The sequence below is a fragment of the Lutra lutra genome, chromosome 3 (genome assembly GCF_902655055.1).
Source record: "Lutra lutra chromosome 3, mLutLut1.2, whole genome shotgun sequence".
Classification (NCBI taxonomy): domain Eukaryota; kingdom Metazoa; phylum Chordata; class Mammalia; order Carnivora; family Mustelidae; genus Lutra; species Lutra lutra.
In genome coordinates this window covers 27,036,576-27,057,265 of record NC_062280.1, presented here as the reverse complement: position 1 = coordinate 27,057,265, position 20,690 = coordinate 27,036,576, and the positions used below count along the sequence as shown (strand labels likewise).

The window sequence follows — 20,690 nt, the reverse complement described above, 5'->3', positions numbered from 1 at the left end:
CCCTCTACTTAGCCACATCCAACTATCCTCCTGCCCCCACTACCAGTGTATGGGACCTATCTATGGAAGAGGCGGTACGCAAGGGTGCCACCAAATGTCATCAGCAACTCTGTGTTGACCCTCAGCAGCCCTGACAATAAGAAATGGCTGAATTGCCACTGCACTGTATCTGAGAATTTCACTTGTCTGCTTTTTCCTCATCTTCCATTGGCTGAGAGTTTGGTTCCATTCTGGCATCTCTAAAAGAGTAAAAAAGCAAGAGTGACAAGACTGGGAATTTTTAGGGGTCTAAGCACTATGATTTCGGTGACCTGTGTTTTTCTATGAGAAAGCGATCTGCCGACAGCTGATGGTCAGTGACATTAACAGGTCAGCTCCCTGCCCAGGCTCCTCTGACCACAACCCAGTGGCCTCCATTCACATGCTCCTTGTGATGCCTTCCTTTGGGCCACTAAATTCGTATTCCCTTCCCAGTGTCCTGCAGTGCTCCCTAGTACCCCCAGCTGATCTTGGCCCTGACTCATTGGTGCTGACTCAACAAAGAAAAGCAGACCCCTCAGGCAGCCGGATGGTGGCCCTGGGCCAGAGCCTGCAGGAGTGGGCGGGAGGGCAAGCAGAGGCGGGAAACCCATCCATCAGCCTGTCACCAAGTCTTTGCTGAGCCCCCCCACCCACCCCAGGACTTGGTCCCATGCCAACCTGCACGGTGGGGTCCCAGAAGAGGAAGGGGAGAAGACAGGAGTCTTTATTCTGTTGCAACTGAAGATGCAAAGTTGGAGCTCTTTCCTTTTGGGGGTACCCAAGTAGGCAACCCACCATTGCTCCCAGGAGCAGGGTTTGAGGACAGCCAGCAGAGGCTGCCACAGTGGAGTGTTGGGGAAGGCTGGAAGGGAGCAGCCAGGGTAGGGCTTTGAAGCTGTGTTTGCAAAGCTTTGGATGTAAGCTTAAGATAATGTCAGTTGTTGAGGAGAGAGAGAGAGAGGAAGTAAATGGAAATAATGGGGGGATTTTAAAGCCCCCAAATCCACACCCTTGGAACGGCTGTCGCCACATGCCCACATTTCTCTCCTGTTGGGTGTGGGGCAACTCAAGTTAAAACATTGTTTTTAAACTGTCCCTGCTAAATTGAACCGACTCTATTCTGAGGGACTCTTGAACTCCATTTGTGCCCCAGATGGCATTTACAGAGTGGGGACACAGGCCCATGAGGGAATGAGGGGCACGGAAGAACAACGGTGGAGGAGGCTGCACTTTTGAGTCCCAGAGCCCTATGACCTGGAATCCTGCCTCAACAGCTTACCAGTTGTGTAACTGAACTGGGAGCAGTGATTCAATCCCTCTGGGGCTGGTCTCCTCCTCTAGCCCAGAGGGATAAGACGGCCCCTCCCCAGGCCTTGCTAGCACTTTACAGGTACTTCCATTAGGGAAATGTTCTGTGGCCATTGAGTGGAGACTAGGAAGGGAAGAAACAAGTTCCTGAGGACACTTTCTCGCTCTCCTGTCCCCAGACTGGAGCAAAACCCCTTCAAGGGCTCCCTCTGCTGTCTGTTCTCTACACTTGCCATCCTATAGAAAACAGGACGTGCCCAGACACCTCTCAGTCCGGGGTGCAGAATGCGCACGAGCCCTGACTTCATCAACAACATCGTCTCTCGAAAACATTCTTTCCTTTCCTTTCTGTTTTACTTCCCCAAATTGTATGCCTTTGTCTCATGCCTAGGTTGGCCGTCCTATCACCAAAATCCTTTACAGTATGCTACTCTCAAGAAAACCTGTCTCTTTATCTGAAAAAAAAAAAAAAAAAAAAAAAAAAGAATAAACATTCTCTGAAGTTCAAGCCAGTAAAAAACAAAGGGAAAATTGGATAACATAACTTCTGGGTCCAAAGTTCATCCTTCTTCCACATTATCATCCCTCTCTGAAGTGTGTGAACTTAGACATAATACTTAACTTCCCTAAGCTTCTTTTCCCCCATCTGTAGGATGGGAGAAACAATCGTTATTGATCCCATGAGTTTGGTGTGAGAAGGGGAGACCAGGCAAGAGGAAAGGAGAATAAAAAGAGCATGGTCAACACTAGCTAGGGTCTTAAAGTGCAGTGTATTCAAGTAACTGGAAGAAGTTCAGCATGGCTGGTGCTGAGAGAGGAAAAGGACCTCACTATCTAGATGGTTGGAAAGGTAATGAGGAGTCAAGTCCTGAGGAGCCTCGTAAAAGATGGTCCCACAGTTCTCCAGTGCAGGGCTACTGAGAGGGCTGAGCTTACAAGGGTCAAGCCCTTAGAACACAGCCAGGCTCCCAGCAAGGTCTATGATTAGGTATTCCTAATGAAACCTAAATGTTGACGAATAAATGAATAAAACCACTGTTAATCATGACTTAGAAACTAAAGCAGGGAAATTTATGTGCACAACAGCCTTGAGTTGATGAGTTAAAAAACAGGTGTTGTGTTAAAGGAGTATCGGGAGAGAGAAAATCTTCATGTCATCCATATAATACTGGCCTTTGCATCTCGGCAAATTACACCATCTCTTGTGTACGCATGCACACATGCACACGTGCGTGCACATACACAAACACACACATCTCCCCCTCCAGAGGAAGTCCCTCTCCTACTGGCTCCCTTCCAAGTCATACTTCTACCGAGCATCCCATTGGCTCTGCCCAGTGGTGGTGCCATTAGGGTGTCTCCCTGCATCAGTGTAACCTTCTGACCCACTTTTTGGGGGGCCGCGCTCTCACTTAGCTTTCCCCATTGGTTCATGTCTTCATTGCTCTGGTTACTCAATTACAAACCCCAGTGTTTTGTGACAGTGTATTTCATACTTTCCTCCTTTAAAAAGTACTGAACTTTTTAAAGGAAAAAAATTCTTGAAGACTTTGAAAATGTAGTTAGAGACCTGTATACCCCAGATTGAGAGGTGCTTGATAAATAAAATCCTATTCAATTAAACATATTTTAACGATGCATTACCAATGAAGAAATCTTGTTTTTACAACTTGTAAAAAATAATTTTTAGTATTATTAGCAAAATGAAAATACTAAAATTTTCTCTTCAAACTAACAGGCCCTAGAAAATATTCCCAAGTCCATCTTAATTATGTATTAGTGGGCTGTTTTTCCCAAACAACCTGTAATTATTAACTTCTTTTGGTCTCTCTTTTTTCTTACTTTTCTTTTAACTTTAGCTGGCTTGGTCACATTATGGCATCCTGGAAATTGAAAAGGTACTTGGTACTTACTAAGCTGAAATTTTACACAAGCTCTTAACCATTTTATACAAGCCCTCAAGTTCAATCTTCCAAACTTTGCTTACTTGTCAGGGTATGTTCCTTTCTTCTTTACATTGCATCGCCCCCTAGTGTTATATTTGATGCCTTGCAACCCACACGAGTTGACCAAATGCTCTGGGTCTGCTTCTTTGAGGGAAAATATGTTACCTGTAGATGAGTACTTTCCTGATTTACAGATTAGGTTCCCAAAGAATATATGTAAATCCACTGGCTTCTAATGCCCAAGTCCACTATGTAAACTTTCAAAAATACCTAAAGAACTATACCTGACACCTTATGAAGTCTGTTTTCCAGTCAAGACACAAAACACATAGTGAATATAGTGATACACACACCAAATGATTACTGGTTTCCCCCTGTTGACATTTGTAGGGATATTATCAGTGTTTAATACCAAACCAGAAAACAAATAGAGCAGCTAGGCTTTTAGTAACAGAGAACAAACCACAGACCAAGGGGGTGGCTCTAGTTCAGACTGATATTTTTTCTGATGATTACCATCTATTATACTTAGAGCTGCTGAAACATTTTTTAAGTTTTCACTTCATAGAAATATCTATTATTTAGAAGTTAACTAATTCATATGCTTTCTAGCTTATACTGATTCCCACTTGAGGGGTCTCCTTGGTCAATTGGCATTAACTTTGTAGAATTTATCAGTTCTCCTTAATTTTCTCTAGTCAGTGTTTCTCTAAGTTCTTCCATTAATTCTTCAATTTGTTCCTCAAGAAATTCAGAGCATCATCACCTAATTATGTAGTGTTTTTTTGTCTTCCTCAATGGCCCAGAAATGCTGAAAAATGCACACATACGTTTTTACATGTGTAGTGATACAGTAGTCTCCCCTTACCAGAAGTTTGGCTTCCTAGTTAACCATAGTCCGTGGCGGTCTGGAAAAAGATGAAACTCCTACTGCCATAGGGTTAGAAGGTCAGTAGAAGCCTAATGCTACATCACAACACCTCCATCCTTCCCCTCACTTCCTCTCGTGAGGTAGACATTTTAGCATCTCACAAGAAGGGTGAGTACAGTCACCGCATTCATCTCACATTTTTATTACAGTATACTGTTGTAATTGTTCTATTATTGTTGTTAATCTCTGTGTATAATTTAGAAATTAAACTGAATCACAGGTACATATGTGTATGGGAAGCTTACATAGGGTCGAGGACTATCCACGGTTTCAGGTACCCACTGGGGGTCTTGTAAAGTATCCCCGCGGGTAAAGGAGGACCACTGTATACATGTTCCTCTTTGTCCCTAACAATGCTTTCCTGTCTTAAGGTCCACTTTGTCAAATATTCATACAGCTTTCAGCTCATGAATTAGTGTTTGTAGGGTATATCTTTTCCCATCCTTTTACTTTAAGCCCTTCTGTATCTTTAGGTTGTGTCTGCAACCTTGTATTATGATTTCTTATTCTTTAGATGTCTTTTCCTTAATCTTGATACTTTGTGTATGTAATCCAACTTGACTAACTTTATCTTTCAAGCAGAGCATTTAGTCTATTTGTAAGTAATGCTATTAATGATATATATACAATGTAAACAAATATATGTTGTATATGTGTAAACACTTAAATCTATCCCCTTACTGTGCACTATTTGTCCTACTAGTTCTTTCTTATCCCGAATGCTTTTTAATTGTGTCCACAGTGCTGTTATACATTATTTTCTATTCTTTTAATGATTACCAGAGGTTACAACATGTATTTGATTTGTAGTTGACCCCTTCCCAAACAATACAAGAGCCTTATGTTTTTAACGCCATTTACCCTCTGTCTTGGCCTATATGCTGTTGCTTTAATACTGTTATACTTTAATACTATTACTCCCTAATTATTGTTATTATATATACACCCTACAGTCACTTGTATTTAAGGTGTTCCTTTTTGTTCACTTTCATTCCTTCCCACATCTTCAAGTCTCCTCGGTATTGATTTTCTGTCCAGTGGGTGGGTCTGCAGTAATAAAAGCTCTGGGTTTTTGTTTGTTTGACATTTTATTTTATCTTCATATTTTAAGGATGTGGATGCTGGATACAGAATTTGACGAACTTTAAAGATATAAATTGTCTTGTAGAGTCTATTGTTAAGAAGTCAACTGTCTAAGGGGCACTTGGCTGGCCCAGTTGGTGAGGCACCCAACTCTTGATCTCCGGGTTGTGGGTTCAAGTCCTACGTTGAGTGCAGAGATTTCCTTAAGAAAAAGTTGACAGCCTTAGTGCTTTTTCTCTCCTAGCTTAAGATATTCCTTTTGTCCTTGGTATTCTTAATACTGTGATATCCTTAGGTATGATTTTCTTTGTATTTATCTTGCTTAAGGCTTCTAGGAATTCTTACATCTGTGACTTTCTAATTTTTGGGGGGGTTCTGGAAAATTCTTAGCCATTATCATCTCTCCTTTCTCCTTCTGGGACTCCAGTTACACATGTATTACAACTCTTCATTGTGTCTCCTGTCTCTTATACTTACTTGTTCCTTTCCTATGTTTTTTGTGCTCCTTTCTGGATATTTTCTTTTGATTTATCTTTCTAGTCACTGATTATCTCTTAACCTGCATCTCATCTGCTGCTAAATCCATCCATGGAGTTCTAATTTTATTTATTAAATCTTTAAGTACAAGAATAGTCTTTTTTTGTGATGAAATTCTTAGTCTTGTCTTTTACTTCCTTGTCTATATTATTAAGCATTCATTTTTAAGTCCGTGTCTAACAGCTCCATTATTTGGATACCCTGTGTATCTTTCTCAGTTTTCTACTGTGTCTCTTGGTTTATTTTCTTTTTCTTTCTTTTTCTTTTTTTTTAAAGTAATCTCTACAGCCAGCATGGGGCTTGAACTCCCAACTGAGATCAAGAGCCACATGCTTTCCCGACTCAGCCAAGCCAGGCGCCTCTTTTGGTTTGTTAAATGAAACTGTCTTGTCTCCTTGGTTATTTTTACTTGGGTGCCAGACATCATATACAAAAACGTATAGAGATAACTTGAAGTTTAGGGTAACTTTATTCTCCCAGAGAGGATTTACATTTGCTTCTTGTAGGCAGCTAGGGCACTAGTTAATTCTAATTAACTAAATCCAATCATTAAGATGATTTGGAACTCATCTTCAATCCCCAAAAAGTGAGGGTCTATTTATTTCTTGTTTATTTGCCTGAGAGTGTAGGCTGCTGGGAGTCTTACTCCACAATGGGATCTCATCAAATCAAAGGAAGAGCCAATACCAAGGCAAGAACCAGGGCAACTTTAGGAAATCTTAGAGGTAGCAATTCATGATCTATTTCTTTGGATACTTCCACTAGAAGACGCAATTCCAACTAGCCACCTCTGTGTTATGCTGCACAATCTATAAATTCTCAGAAGAAATAATCCGATCAGTTATACCAGTTTGTATCATGTGATCATCCCTTTGTGGCCAAAGGAAAGGATCCTGTTATTGGTAATTCCACTCTAAACAACTGGAATGGAGGAGGTAGTTGCTCAAAAAAAGAGATTTGGGGAAACAAGAACATGTCTTATTATAGAACGTAAGGAAGAAATAATAGATGACACAGGATAGGGAACAAATTTGGGGGAGAGTATGATCTCAGCTCCAGAAATTCCAAACAGTTTATTGTGAAACATCTGATTTGGTCAGGGTCCTGGCACAAAACAGATGGGATACTCAAATGGGGTAATTGAGGGGAGCTGAATAATGGGATTAAGGTCAACAATGTGGGCAGGGTTAAGGGAAATCAATAATGGATGAAGCCCTCCAGGACCAATAACAATGGGGACCCATGACCACCTTAGGTCTGCAAGAGTAAGGGGAAAAAAGTGGGTACTAAATCTCAGAAAGAGTAGCTATAGAGAGGAAAGAGCCACCAACAGAGGTGTATTCTTTATTCTTTTAAGATTGAGAGAGAGATAGAGAGTACAAGCAGGGGTGGGGTGCGCAGAGGGAGAGGGAACAGCAGATTCCCCGTTGAACAGGGAGCCTGACACAGGGCTCAATCCCAGCACCCTGGAATCATGATCTGAGCTGAAGGTAGATACTTAATGGATTGAACTACCCAGGCACCCCAAGCTGTACATTTTAGACCATTACATTTGAAGCAACTCTGCAAGGAGCGAGGGAAATAATATCATGACTCCACTTCTTATCTGCCAAGGCTTCTGCTGGTGCCTCCTGTTTACTGAACCTAACCAGAAGTCAGAAAACAAGGGAACCATTGCTAGAGCCCACAGAGAGCAAAGAATCTTCTGGAGCACAGAGCTGGGTGGTAAAGGTGATAGATCAGGAGAGATTCCTTTCTAGCTTATTGGTTCAGTGGCATAAAGAGCCCAAGATGATCAGAAATCGGGTCACAAGATTTCAACTTAAATAGAATTAAGGTTGTGTTCCCTGTAAGAAATATTACCTCCTTAGGCACTAAGCCTTCCAAACTCAAGGTCACAAGCAAGAGAAACAAAAATGCCTTCAGTGCGTCAACTGGCATAATTCTCAATGGTGGGAGTCCCTCTCCCATCCCTTCATTTCTTGATCCATGCATCCTGATTAGGGGGGAAAGCACCATATACTGTGTCCTTTAGGACAGTATCTAGCTTCATAATGAGTTAACTCACAGATTGTTCTACGGCTAAGCTTTTGGCAAACGTAAGTCTATTTAGCAAGCCCTTTCTGGATAATGGGGCACATGGTAAAAATTATTTCCATAAGTGTGAGCCAGGTGATGTATTTTCTTCACTTCCTTCACTGTCAAGAGACTATACTACATGGGATACAGTGATGGAGAAGGCATTCTGCCAAGTCCACACATCTATCCCCAAGAAGACAAACTGCTGACTTTTGCATAATGAAAGGTATCTAATGTAATCACTTGGCTAAATGGTGCCCCTAAGGAATGGGGCCTATGAGGGCTCACCACTCGCCTTCCTCATTGCAGTCTGCCACTCCAGCTCAGGCAATAGCCAAGTCACCCTTGGTAAGGGGAGGTCCAACTTTCTGAGCTCAGACACAGGACTGACCTCTGTTACTATGATCTTGTTTCTGTGCCTCATGAACAAGCACCAAGGTAGTGGCTGAGGAAAATAAATGACAGACCTCCAAAGAATGGGTTCTCTTACTTATCTGGCCTAGTGGGAGCAACATCCATAGTGGTTATTTTCCAGTGGCATTTACATGGGGTGCAAATACTATCAACTCTATTTATTCTAAGAATTCTATCCACCTTAACATCTTGTCACCAATCCTTGATTCTTGTTCTTCCCAACTTTCTAACTAGCTGACCATTGTCCAAGCCCACAGCCTAGAGAAAGAAAAGGCTCTGGTTAAGTTGTGGTCCAAGTTGTTCTGCTACTTAGTCTCTATGATCTATCAAATCAGAAAATTCCATTTTAGAATAGAATGCTGCTGCATGCATCTGATTGCGTTACTTTATAAATGAGGTGACATCAAGTTTATAATGGGTAACTTCAGTTGCACAGAAGATCTATGATCTATGTCCATGCATTTCACCAGGGTCCAGTAGCAAACAAAGGATACTTTTCAAAAGGTTAACAGATGTCAACAGAAGTCATTATCCCTGAACCTCTAGTCTACTGATTCTTCTTTTGGAGCATCAGAGAACATCTGTCTGCCATTAACCTTTCCAGTATGTTCGAATTTGGTTAAGTCATAGACTAAATAACAAAGTGACTTGGACCACTCCAAAGTCCTTGCTTTCTCCAGTCTCCCCTCAAAATTGATAGCCTGACCCAGTAAATGGGAGAGAGAAGCACATCCAAATGTGCTGTTTTGCTTCCAAAATCCAAACTGATCCAATTTTAGGTCTCTTTCTTAACTGAGGGGTATCTAAGGTGATGAAACTTATCTATCACTTCATAAAGGATATCCCAAAGATGACCTAAACTACGGTATGCATGTCTATTAAGGCATATATAAGGTTCACAAGACATCCTAACCTCTCAGTCCAATTATGTCCTTAGGGTAATGACAGAGAATATGTGACCTGACAGCCCTAAAGTGAAACAATTAAAGTATACTGCTGTCCCGGGGTGCCTGCATGGCTCAGTCAGTTAAGCGTCTGCCTTGGGCTCAGGTCACAATCCCAGGGTCCTGGGAACGAGCCCCATGTTGGGCTCTCTGCTCAGTGGGGAGCCTACTTCTCCCTCTGCCCCTACCCCTGCTTGTGCATTCTCTCTCAAATAAAATCTTTAAAAAAAAACAGCTTTTTAAAAGATTTTATTTATTTGAGAGAGATCACAAGTAGAGAGGAAAGGCAGAGGGAGAGGGAGAAGCAGGCTCCCTGCCAAGCAGACAGCCCGATGCCAGGCTCAATCCCAGGACCCTGAGATCATGACCTGAGCCAAAGGCAGAGGCTTATTAACCCGAGCCACCCAGGTGCCCCCCCCCATTTTTTTTTTTTTAAGATTTTATTTATTTATTTGACAGAGAGAGAGATCACAAGTAGGCAGGGAGGCAGTCAGAGAAAGAGGAGGAAGCAGGCCCTCTGGGAAGCAAAGAGCCCGATGTGGGGCTCGATCCCAAGACCCTAGGATCATGACCCAAGCTGAAGGCAGAGGCTTTAACCCACTGAGCCACCCAGGCGCTCCCAAATTTTTTAAAAAATATACTGCTATCCCTGTAATGTGAAGGCAAGCGAATTTTGATTACATTGCAAATAGGGATGATGGGAAAACATTAGCTAGGTGAACAGCAGTATGTCAGGGCCAGATGTGTTGATTTCCTCTAATACAGAACTATATTCAGAACCATAACTGGGGCACCTGGATGGCTCAGTTGGCTAAGCATCTGCCTTAAGATCAGGTCATGATCCCAGAGTCCAGGGAATTGAGCCCTGGATCAAGCTCCCTGCTCAGCAAAGGGTCCGCTTCTCCCTCTGCCCCTCACCCCACTTGTGTTCTCACTCTTTCAAATAAGTCAGTAAAATCCTTAAAAAAAATCATAACTAAGATTGGTTACGATCATGAGACCATTGCTCATGACAATTCAGGTGGTACCATTAATCTGTGATTCTCCTAGGATTCCTTCTGTTTTACTATCTTGCTGTATGTGTTGGGGGGCAGAGAGAGAGCATCATTTCTAGAGGTTTGCAGCATTTGATATTTCCAATCTAACAGCCCTCCCCAACTGAAGGTACCCCACAAGTTACTATCTATCCCACACTATTTCCTGAAGAGGGGGCTAAAAACCACAGGATGGGAGCTGTCATTCTGTAACCCCCAGAGACCTGATACATCATGCTATCACCTGACTTCCATATATTCCTACTCTGACCATGGTCAGTGGCCTCAGGTTTCCATGGGGAAGAACTGGAGAACAACTTACAGGGTATACCGTGGCCATGTTGTAGTGTTCTTCCATGAGCTACAATTTGCCAGATGGTGAGAGACAAAACTCCAATGTTACTTTTAAATTAGATGTTTTAGGGTCCCTGGGTGGCTCAGTAGGTTAGGCCTCTGCCTTCAGCTCAGGTCATGATCTCAGGGTCCTGAGATTGAGTCCCGCATCAGGCTCTCTGCTTGGCAGGGAGCCTGCTTCCTCCTCTCTCTCTCTCTCTGCCTACTTGTGATCTCTCTCTGTTAAATAAATAAACTCTTTAAAAATAAATAAATAAATAAAATTAGATGGTTTAGTAAGAACACAATCCAAATGATAATTCAAGTTTTATGTTAAAGACATTTTCCTTCCTCAAATTACTGCCAATCTGATTTCCTTCTGGACATTTTTCCTCGTGTGCAGTCTTGGCGAGACGATCTACACAGGTGCCAGGGGATGGAAAGGTAGCCCTCATTAGGCCAGTGAGATACTTTCTTCAGTTTTTTCACTCCTAGTGTCAAAGACAAAACATTGATCTGATCCTCCTTCCCCCAGTGGCGATTGGTGGGGGGGAACCACTCTAAGCATCTACCAGTGATAACCAGAAAAGCCCTCCCTGGTTTATCCCCCTTACAAACTTGGGTCTTTTTCTTCCAGCCTGTGAAACACTCTATTACCTTCCAGTAAGATCTCTTCTGCTTTAATTAGCCTGAGTTGGCCTATATTGCACACGACCAAAGAACTCTAGCTGAAATAAGCTAAGAATTGGGGCAGTCCTGTGATCCAACCAGGAGAAACCCATGAGCTTTTCCTGAAGCCTAGCACCCCACCTTTGTGTAACTCTGCTCCTTTATCATTTGACTGAAATTCTCTGAAGAGAGTTGACTGGTTCCATTTACTCTTTATCAGACGTCCATCCCTTTTTCCACAGTGCTTGGGGCAATCCTTTTAGGGTTCCTGTGCAAATGTAGTTAAACCTGAACTTACTTTCCCTACAGCCTGGAGTAAAATGAAGAGAGATTAATTAGACTAAAATACCTATGTAAAGCACCTGAAAAAGTTATTGCTTGAAACAGCACATACGTGCTTCAACCTGATCCATGATGTACAGGTCTATGTGACAAGTTTGCAGACATCAACAGCACAAGCAAACTGAAGACAAGAGAGCAGAATAATAATACCCCTACAGGGAGTATCACAAGAGCCTTCAAAAATGAAATCCTAACAGTGCTCCACATTGTTAGCCCATCACGTGACCATATACACACATGGGCACGCATGCACACACACACACACACACAGTGTGACACTGGCTTCCTATTTTCAAAGGTCTTGCTTAACCCTCCTTTCTTTTCGACACAACTGTACTTTTTAGTAATTTTTTTAAAAAGATTTTTATTTATTTGCCAGAAAGCACAAGCAGGGGGAGTGGCAAACAGGAGAAGCAGACTCCCTTGCAGAGGGAGCCTGATGTGGGACTCCATCCCAGGACCACAGGATCAAGACCCCAGACAAAGGAAGATGCTCAACCGACCAAGCCACCGAGGCATCCCCCAAAATTGTACTTTATGCGATTCTTCAGCCTGAACCTCAAATCTTTTCTTCCTTCCTCAACATTACTTCTTCTACCACAGGCAGTCTCCCTCCTATCACCTGAGACCTAACACCCCCACTGAAACAGTACCAGAATCTTTATTACTTCTCCCCTCCATGATCCAGGGTTCCACTTATCCTGGGTTCCTGTACCATACGATTAATGAGTGTTCTGGAATCAAAATTATCTAATCTGTTGTTTGAAAGAAACACCATTATATCCATTTTACAGAGGAGGAAACTTAACATCAAAAAACGGGTAAACTTGTCCAAGGTCACTTACTACAAATCTAAACTACTTCTGATCCTAGTCCATGTTCTTAAATCACTAAGCTACACTGACTTTCTTCTGATCCTTTCTACTTGTTTCCAAATAAATTTTAGAAACATTCTGATGGGCTCTGAAAATTAACATATTAACTAGAATTGCCACACATGTAAGGAGGCACCCACATGTACAAATTATAGATTACTTTAAGATTTTGGCAGAGAGACAGGGAGAGAAAGAAAGACACAAGCCTCGTGCTGAGCAGAGCCTGGGATCCTGACTTGAGCCAAAGGCAGACACTTAACAACAGAGCCACCCAGGCACCCCACATCATGTTCCTTTGAAACACTTACCATAGAGTTTTCCAAACCAGGAATTTGTTAAGTGTAATGAAGCATGTTGTTTTGCCCCACTACTGAGCTAAGATTGTCAATCTTGTCCCTATTTCAGGGAGTGGTCAATGTACGCTGATCAAATGAGGTCTCTACCCTCTGACCCCTTTCATAGCTAAACCACAAAAATACCTGTGGGTCTCTGCTGTCAGCCATACCACTCACTGTCCTGAAACTACTCTCAAAGGCTCTGGCCTACAGGCTGACCATGGCACAACATCTACTTGACCCTTGACTCATTTTGCTAACTTATCCCAAACACATAATCCATTTCCCTGCCCTGTTGTTCCATTTTGGCCCAAAGTGCTAGCAACAATAAAATGGCTTTTGGTTTTCCTGAGGAAGATAATGAAAGTAAAAAAAATGTTTAACTTCATACAGACTGCTTGGTTCTGGGTGCTACATTTCAAAACTGATGCTGCAGATATATTTCCAATCTTAGCTAGGCCCCTGTAAAATCCCTTCTCAGCCCCAGATCTTTGGTTCCAGGATTTGAACTCTCGTATCTCTTAAGTAGTCCCCACCCCTCATCTCCAAGCCCAAAACAAACTTGCAGTTAGGTATGTTTTGGCTTTCTGGCTACCTGTGCATTTATGACAGCACAGACAAAAATACTTAAGATACAATGAGATAGCCTGTCTAATGAGGAACATGTGCCTTATTCACCTTTGTATCCTGACAGTCAGTTAAATGGCTTAAGAACCAAACCAAAAACCTGAAAACAAGCCAGGGGTTGCTTCATAAAAGGAGGGGATCTTTAGTCTATAAAGAGGCAAATTAAGAAGAAACATACTCTTGAGCTCATAATAAGGCAGCCTAGCAATGTGGGGAAATCATGGACTAAGGAGTCAGGAACCTAATTTTCAGCCCTCACCACCTACCATAACCTTGAGAAAGTCATTTCCTATCCACAAAATATTTACTATTTCAACAGCCTTCAAAGCAGCCTCTATGTTCCCCATCTGTTCTTTAACAATCATGAAAAACTTGTTAAAAGTAAAAAAAATTTCTAGTATTATCAATCCTGTAGCCAACAACGTACAGGTTCAAATCTCAGCTCCATCGTTTACAAGTTGTATAATTTTCTCATTTGGGTAAATGGGGATATAATCTGCACTTCATAAAGTTGTTTTGGGATTAAATGATACTCTGCGCTTAGACTACTCAGGCTGAAAAATGTTAAATACTACGTCACTGCTTACAAAATTCTAATGGTTCTCTATTACCCACACAATCACATCCGAATTCCTAAACAAAGTAACACAAAAGGCTTTCAAACAAGATTCTCAATTAGTAAACCCTAGCTCCTCATATACTCCATTCTACCACCAGGCATTGTTCCGGAAACTGAAGCACAGGCTAAGTAACCTGGACCACTTAACTATGGAGGCAGTTTGGCTAAGCTGGTACCTGCTAACCCCAGGTTCCTAATGTTTATTTAATTCCCTATGTTAATGCAAAATCTGGGGATTCTGAAGACCTGTGTCAAACATTTCCAGGAAGTCTGAAAATCCTGATTTGTCAATCCTGACTTATTCCTATTGACTCACAGAACTCACTGGTTTCACAGTTCAAAATCACACTGGTACAAAATCTACAGGTACATTTTGCCACAAAATGAGAGGCACACATTTACTCATCAAATACTTAAGGCTACTATGTGCAAGGAATTATATTACGTACTGGGGATGCATTAATGAACAAAACTGTTGGGGGTAACAATTAATACAAACGTAGAATTATAGCTACGGGTCTAATAAGGGCTTGACACAGAGCATTACCCTGAGGCAATGTTTGTGCCAGAGCCAATATGGAAGTAAAGGTAAAAAAATCTGTAAATAGATGTTATAGAGAACTTAAGAGAGCTAATAATGGGCCAAAGAGTTATGAAAGAAAAGCGCAGCCCATGAAGAGCCACAAAGGTTTTTACTCTATCCTAAGGGCAAAGGAAATCCACGTTTTCATCATATCAGATTTACATTCCTAAGGAATTAATGTTTTTGGAGTACTGACAGACATACCTGTTAGGAGGTTCCTAAGGACTCCTTACCAGAGGGTAGCTTAGACAAGGTTGAGAAAAGGCGAACCAGGAAAACAGGCAAGAGAATTAAGTGATAGACTGAATAAAGGTGAAAAAAAGTTAATCATCATTAACTATTCACAACTCAAATTCCTCCCTTGATCTTCATGTTTATTAGTATAACTGACCACCTGTATCAGGCTGAGTAATTCAGTCCTGTCCATCATTCTTTGCAAACTGAAAAATAGGAGAATGGCATAGATATTTGCAAAATTTGTCCTAAAATTCTAATTGTTTCATACTGTTTTCTCAAGATGTTAATAAAACATGTGGTCAGATAAAACACCCATTAAGTTAAGAAGCAGTATATGGCCTCCTACCTTTAGAAACAAAAATTAACCATGACCTAAAAACAAAAGTCCTCAAAATTTGAACTACTATATCCCAAAGAAGTTGAAATGGCAAGGATACACCTACAGAAAGTGAAGACACATACCCAACCTCTAAGACTTATATTCTTATGACATCTAACATTTGACTACAGGGGGGAAAAAAAGCTGTATTAGAATAACCCAATCTCAGTACGCCTTTCCAACAAAAATTAGAAGGATTTTTAATTTTCAAGTTCCCTGAGAATGTAAAATTAATGCAACATAAATTGAAAGATCTAATCAATAAATTTAACAAGCCAAAATAATTTTGTTACATAAATTAACCCATTTATTATAGGCTAGCAATGTTTCAAACGGTGGCGCTTCTACTGGTCTTTCAACTCCTTCAGTCTTCTGATGGCAGACTTTACTGTGACAGCAGAAGTGGTGCTGGAAAGAAAAAGTTGGATCCAACATAATTAGCTACACTAACATGTGAAATGGCAAATGAGTAAATCCTGCCTCTTTTTTTACATTACAATCTTAATGATGATATCTTTTAGCAAGTAAGAGTTGTCTTCAGGGTTTTGCAGAATTAGGCAATCTCATGCATTTAATCATGCAGCATTAAAAAAAAAATAAGTAACAGGGAGGAACAGGGAGGAATGAATGGTTCCAGGAGGCTGACCTAAACTCATAGAAAAGAATGGACAGAACGTCAGAAGAAACTAGTAAATTCTAAGAAGGTATTATAAATGAGAGATATCAAGAAAACAGTATCTGAAGAACAGACTCGAGTATAATTTGGGAAGAAAGCTATGAAAATGACTATAAAACATTACACCAAAAGATTCTGGAACTGTACCTGGAAAACCCATAACCATCACATAGGGTGGGTACAGGAATGCTAGTTCATTTTATCATCACAACCAAGAGAAAGCTAGGTTTCATTTGCCTTTTTGACCTCATAAACCCACACAAGACACACATAAATAAAAATGATCATTTCAACACTTCCCAATATTTTACACTGCTGCAGTTTTAAATCAACTAAAATTAAAATTTCAACTCAACCACATTAGTCTTATCATTTTATACATGGGAGGCTAGTGTACCACACCGCACACATCTAGATACTGGCTAAAGGAAGAACACTTCAGCCTTTAAGATCAGCGACGAATTCCAAAACTAGAGATCTTCAAGGTGGCTTTCATTTCCAAAAATGGATTAACTCAAGAGTCCACTCAATCAATAACCAGCACAGGTACATTTATCTCAGCACCATCATCTGGCACTTGTCAGGATCACCAAGCTGCTGAGGTCCAGCTAGTACTGTTTAGAACAGCAAAAGTATAATGGTCCAGGTGGCCTCAAGTTTCCATATACAGCAAACAAGCTAACTGACCTCATTTTTATAAAATCAGCTTGCAATACAAATCAAAGTTCAGTACAGATTCAGTCCTACTAAAGGACCTGTACGGTATCACTGTGCTCACAGTGGTGACCCTTTCAATTCTATGAAATCCTCAAGTCCTGTCACACTTTTCTATTTCAGTGGTTTTCTTTTCTTTGAACACTGAACATAAACCATATTCTCAATGAGTCATGAAAAAAACAAAAGCATTCTTGTTGTCTCAGTCTTGTTAAGAGTTAAAACTAGCCCGTCCAGCGTCAAACCTGGAATTCTGAGGTGATCCACACACTTCAAAGGTCACAAAGAAAAGGGACTCACTTGTAGGTCCAGGCGCCACCAGCGACGGTTTTCATGCAGGAGCCACAATGCCAGATCCCCACAGCTCGTCTCTTCATCTTGGTCTGCAAAAGACAATCAATTTTCCCTATGAATCAATAAAAGCCTTTACCTCAGCAACATCCAGTAGTCTAAATTGCACTAGAAAATGGGTGTATTTTGGGGGCACTTGGGTGGCTCAGGTCATGACCCCAGGGTCCTGGGATGGAGGCTCAGGATCCCGGCTCAGCAGGGGGCCTGTGTCTCCCTCTCCCCCTGCTGCTGCTCTAAAAAAGAAAAAAAGGGCGCCTGGGTGGCTCAGTGGGTTAAGCCGCTGCCTTCGGCTCAGGTCATGATCTCGGGGTCCTGGGATCGAGTCCCGCATCGGGCTCTCTGCTCAGCGGGGAGCCTGCTTCCCTTCCTCTCTCTCTCTGCCTGCCTCTCTGCCTACTTGTGATCTCTCTCTCTGTCAAATAAATAAATAAATAAATCTTTAAAAAAAATAAATAAAAAAGAAAAAAATCTTTTAAAAAAAGGAAGAAAATGGGTGTTTTATGAGGTTCTAGGTGTTCCTAGCACCCTATGTTCTCTAATGCAAAACCGGCATTCTCCACAATGCTACACTGCCAGGAATGTCAAAGACACCCCCTCCAACCGTATTCCAGCACACCACAGACCTACAAACGCTACACGGAACTCTCTAGCAACACCAGGAGACAAAACTGACAAGAGTCATCTCCCACAAAGCGGGCTTGACTTAGGCTGGGGCTCCTTGTCCAACGTGTGACCCAAGTAGTAAACGGGAAGCAGTCCACCAAATCGAGCTACCAACAACCCAGCACACTACCCACAAACTTCCCTCAGGAGCCGGCTCACGTGCCGGAAAGCCTCCCCTCCCTCTGCCCCCGCCCCCGCCCCCATCTTACTTTGCCACAGAAGGAGCAAGTGTACTTGGCGTGCTGGCTTATCTCAATCTTCTTCACCATCTTCCTGAGGGAGGCACCATAACGGGTCCCGTATTTGCCCACGATTCCGACTTTCTTGGTGCGTTTAGCCTGTTAAGAGCCAAGAGAGAAACCAGCGATACTGGGACCCGCTGACAGAGCCTCTGCCACCCACTCCCCGCCCCAAACGCCATTCCTCCAATCACCCCAGCCGCTGCCGGGTCCTAGGTCCCCCTCATTCCATCCTGGCAAAATGTGAGGCCAGAGCGGGCCCCGGGCTCCGACAGCACCGTTTCACCCGCTCGGATCGGCCAGGCGCCACCAAGCCGCCTCCGTCCTTCCGCCCCGGTCTGTGCCCGAGAGGGGCGGTCACGGCACGAAGGCCGAGGACGGCGCAGGACAGGGCCGGCGAGCAGACGCCGGGTGGGGGAAAAGATAGCAGGAAAAGGTCAGATGCGGGCGGATAGACCTCTAGGCCTCACCGCTACCAACACTCACCATGTCGCCTCAACCTAGGTCTGAGCCCCGAGAGGAAGAGACTCAGTGCGCAAGCGCAGTTTTAGGCAAACGGGCGGAAGTGGCGAATGGGAGGCCCAGCTAGGAACTGAACTCTATGGTCCGGAGGTCTCTTCCTCCCTGCCGCCTTCCGTGGGGAATGAGGTTCTTTTGTTTTCTGTATTGAAACTGTGTATTGTTTAAGCAGGCTAAATAGAAATAAAATGATTTATCACAGGCTTATTGCTAGGTATGGAAGGAGATTAGTTTGTTACTTAATTAACTGGCTTCTGGTAATATTAGACCGGTATTTCTCAAACTCCAGTCCCTCGAACATTGCATTTTCAGTTTTTGCCATACCGGGATTGACTGTTTTATCATTTATTTAAAAACTGAGTCACTTTTTAGAAAATTTAACGAAATGAAGCTTCGTCCTAAGCCAGAACTATCTATGGAATCCAGGGCGTATGTCCTATGTGAGTGTTTTTCCGAGTACACATTAAAATTGACACATAAATACTCAAACGAAAAACGTCCAGTGATGAATCTGTTGATATTAATCCCCACAGTACATTTTAAAAACATTACAGAAAATTTCAAATACAGACAAAAGCAGAAAAAGTAGTATAATAAAGGCACATCTTTTAAAACATAATAACTACATCCCTTCTTTAAAAAATGCTTCATGCACTGGGGATGCCTGGATGGCTCAGTTGGTTAAGCCGCTGCCTTTGGCTCAGGTCATAATCCCAGGGTCCTGGGATTGAGTCCCACATCGGGCTCCTTGCTCAGCAGGGAGTCTGCATCTGCCTGCCACTCTGCCTGCTTGTGTTTTCTCTCTCTCTCTCTCTCTGACAAATAAATAAATAAATAAAAATCTTTTTAAAAAATGCTTCATGTACTGACTTGGGGAGATTATTTTTTATGTTCTAATTAAATAAATACACATTTTCACCAATTAAATTATATATTGTATTCCTTGGCATTAGCATTCTTGCCTGTACATACTGAAAACATTAACCTTTCGGTAAAATCTACATCAAGAAGAATGATGCCTGGAGACACAGCAAGCACCTTGTTTTACACACCACTACAACTGTGCAAACACATCTACCCGCTAGGGAAACAAGATGTGCTCAAGATCTCCCAGTTCCACCACAGCCTCCAAGTACCCTCTGCTCCTATAGGGTGAAGAATGGCAAGGGGCGGTGGGAGTAAGTCTCTTCTCCCTCAGGAGAGAAATACAGTGCATATTGGGGATGATTTCTGGACGCCTCGCCAACCAAATTATGTCCTGCTTCTAGAAAACTACAAATAAAAGCAAAATATATTCCTACTGGTGCAAACAAATGGGATTGGTGGAAGAAGAGTTGAGAAACAAGCACTCCAATAGTCCTCCTGTTCCGGTCTGCACGTGCGGGTTGAGCAGAAGTGGGTTTCACCTGCCCTGAGTGAGTGCGTAAGCACGGCCAGCTTGCACTCTCTAAGGTGAGCCCTCCTGGGCTGGCTGCGAGCCCAGTTCAGACCATCATTTAGGAAATTGACCACCTCCTCCCCCTCCCATCTCCTGTGTACCCTCCTACATCTCTTTCCTTCAGGGGGTCTGAGAGAGAGCAAGAGAAGGTAGAATGCCTGAGTAAGAATGCAGTAGAGTGCCTGAAAATGAGACACTCCATAATAGGAGGAAATTGTTCATGCTCAGAGCAATTTTCTCAAAACTGAACAATTTTAAATAGCGAGCTTGAGGATGTGCAAATAGCACTCTCATGAAATCAGCTCTAAGTGGCTTCAGAGAACTGTGGACAAAGTCTCAATTTGTCTTATCTGTGGGCTAATAAATCCCCAACCCCATTAGAGGACCAATCAGGTGTACAGATGAACTGTAATATGTACCCATAAAATCTTAGTAAAAATCTCTGCTGAGTCACAAATTCACTTTTGCCCTTAAAAAGATAAGTTAAAAGTTGTCTCTAGAGGTGAGTTCTTTTAGCTGTTGAGCCAACCAGTTGTCTTTGGGGCATATGGAACATTTGATTCTTGAAGGAAATCTGAGGGGCAAACGTCATCCACAATTGATCTCATGCTGAAGACCAAAAGGGTTTATCCGGGAGCCCCAGGCTCCATGCTGTTCCTTCGCTTTGTGCCCAAAGAGCTCTTGCTTGTCCTTCACCCAAGGGCCTGGTGGCCAAGGGCAAGAGTGAAGTCTGCGCACAATGTTAAGAGCACTGTAGGCTGCCTCCACAAGGGGCAGTAGACTCAGCTAGGGGA

At 42.5% G+C, this 20,690-nt stretch overlaps 1 protein-coding gene across 2 annotated transcripts in view; it reads right to left on the bottom strand.

The window, feature by feature from the left end:
- The window catches only part of RPL37A (ribosomal protein L37a), a 41,724-nt gene extending 23,198 nt beyond the window's left edge, over window positions 1-18,526 (bottom strand). The window contains exons 1-4 of one of the 2 annotated variants that reach the window (XM_047721009.1): window positions 18,426-18,526; window positions 17,910-18,038; window positions 16,987-17,069; window positions 15,563-15,704 (exon numbers count right to left, since the gene is read on the bottom strand). In XM_047721009.1, coding sequence (XP_047576965.1) covers window positions 15,641-15,704; window positions 16,987-17,069; window positions 17,910-18,038; window positions 18,426-18,428 — 279 coding nt within the window. In that variant the 5' untranslated portion in view covers window positions 18,429-18,526 and the 3' untranslated portion in view covers window positions 15,563-15,640. Of the gene's footprint in view, window positions 1-15,562; window positions 15,705-16,986; window positions 17,070-17,909; window positions 18,039-18,425 lie in introns of those variants that run through there. The other variant, XM_047721008.1, reaches the window with a different exon arrangement.
- Window positions 18,527-20,690: the final 2,164 nt, after the last annotated feature.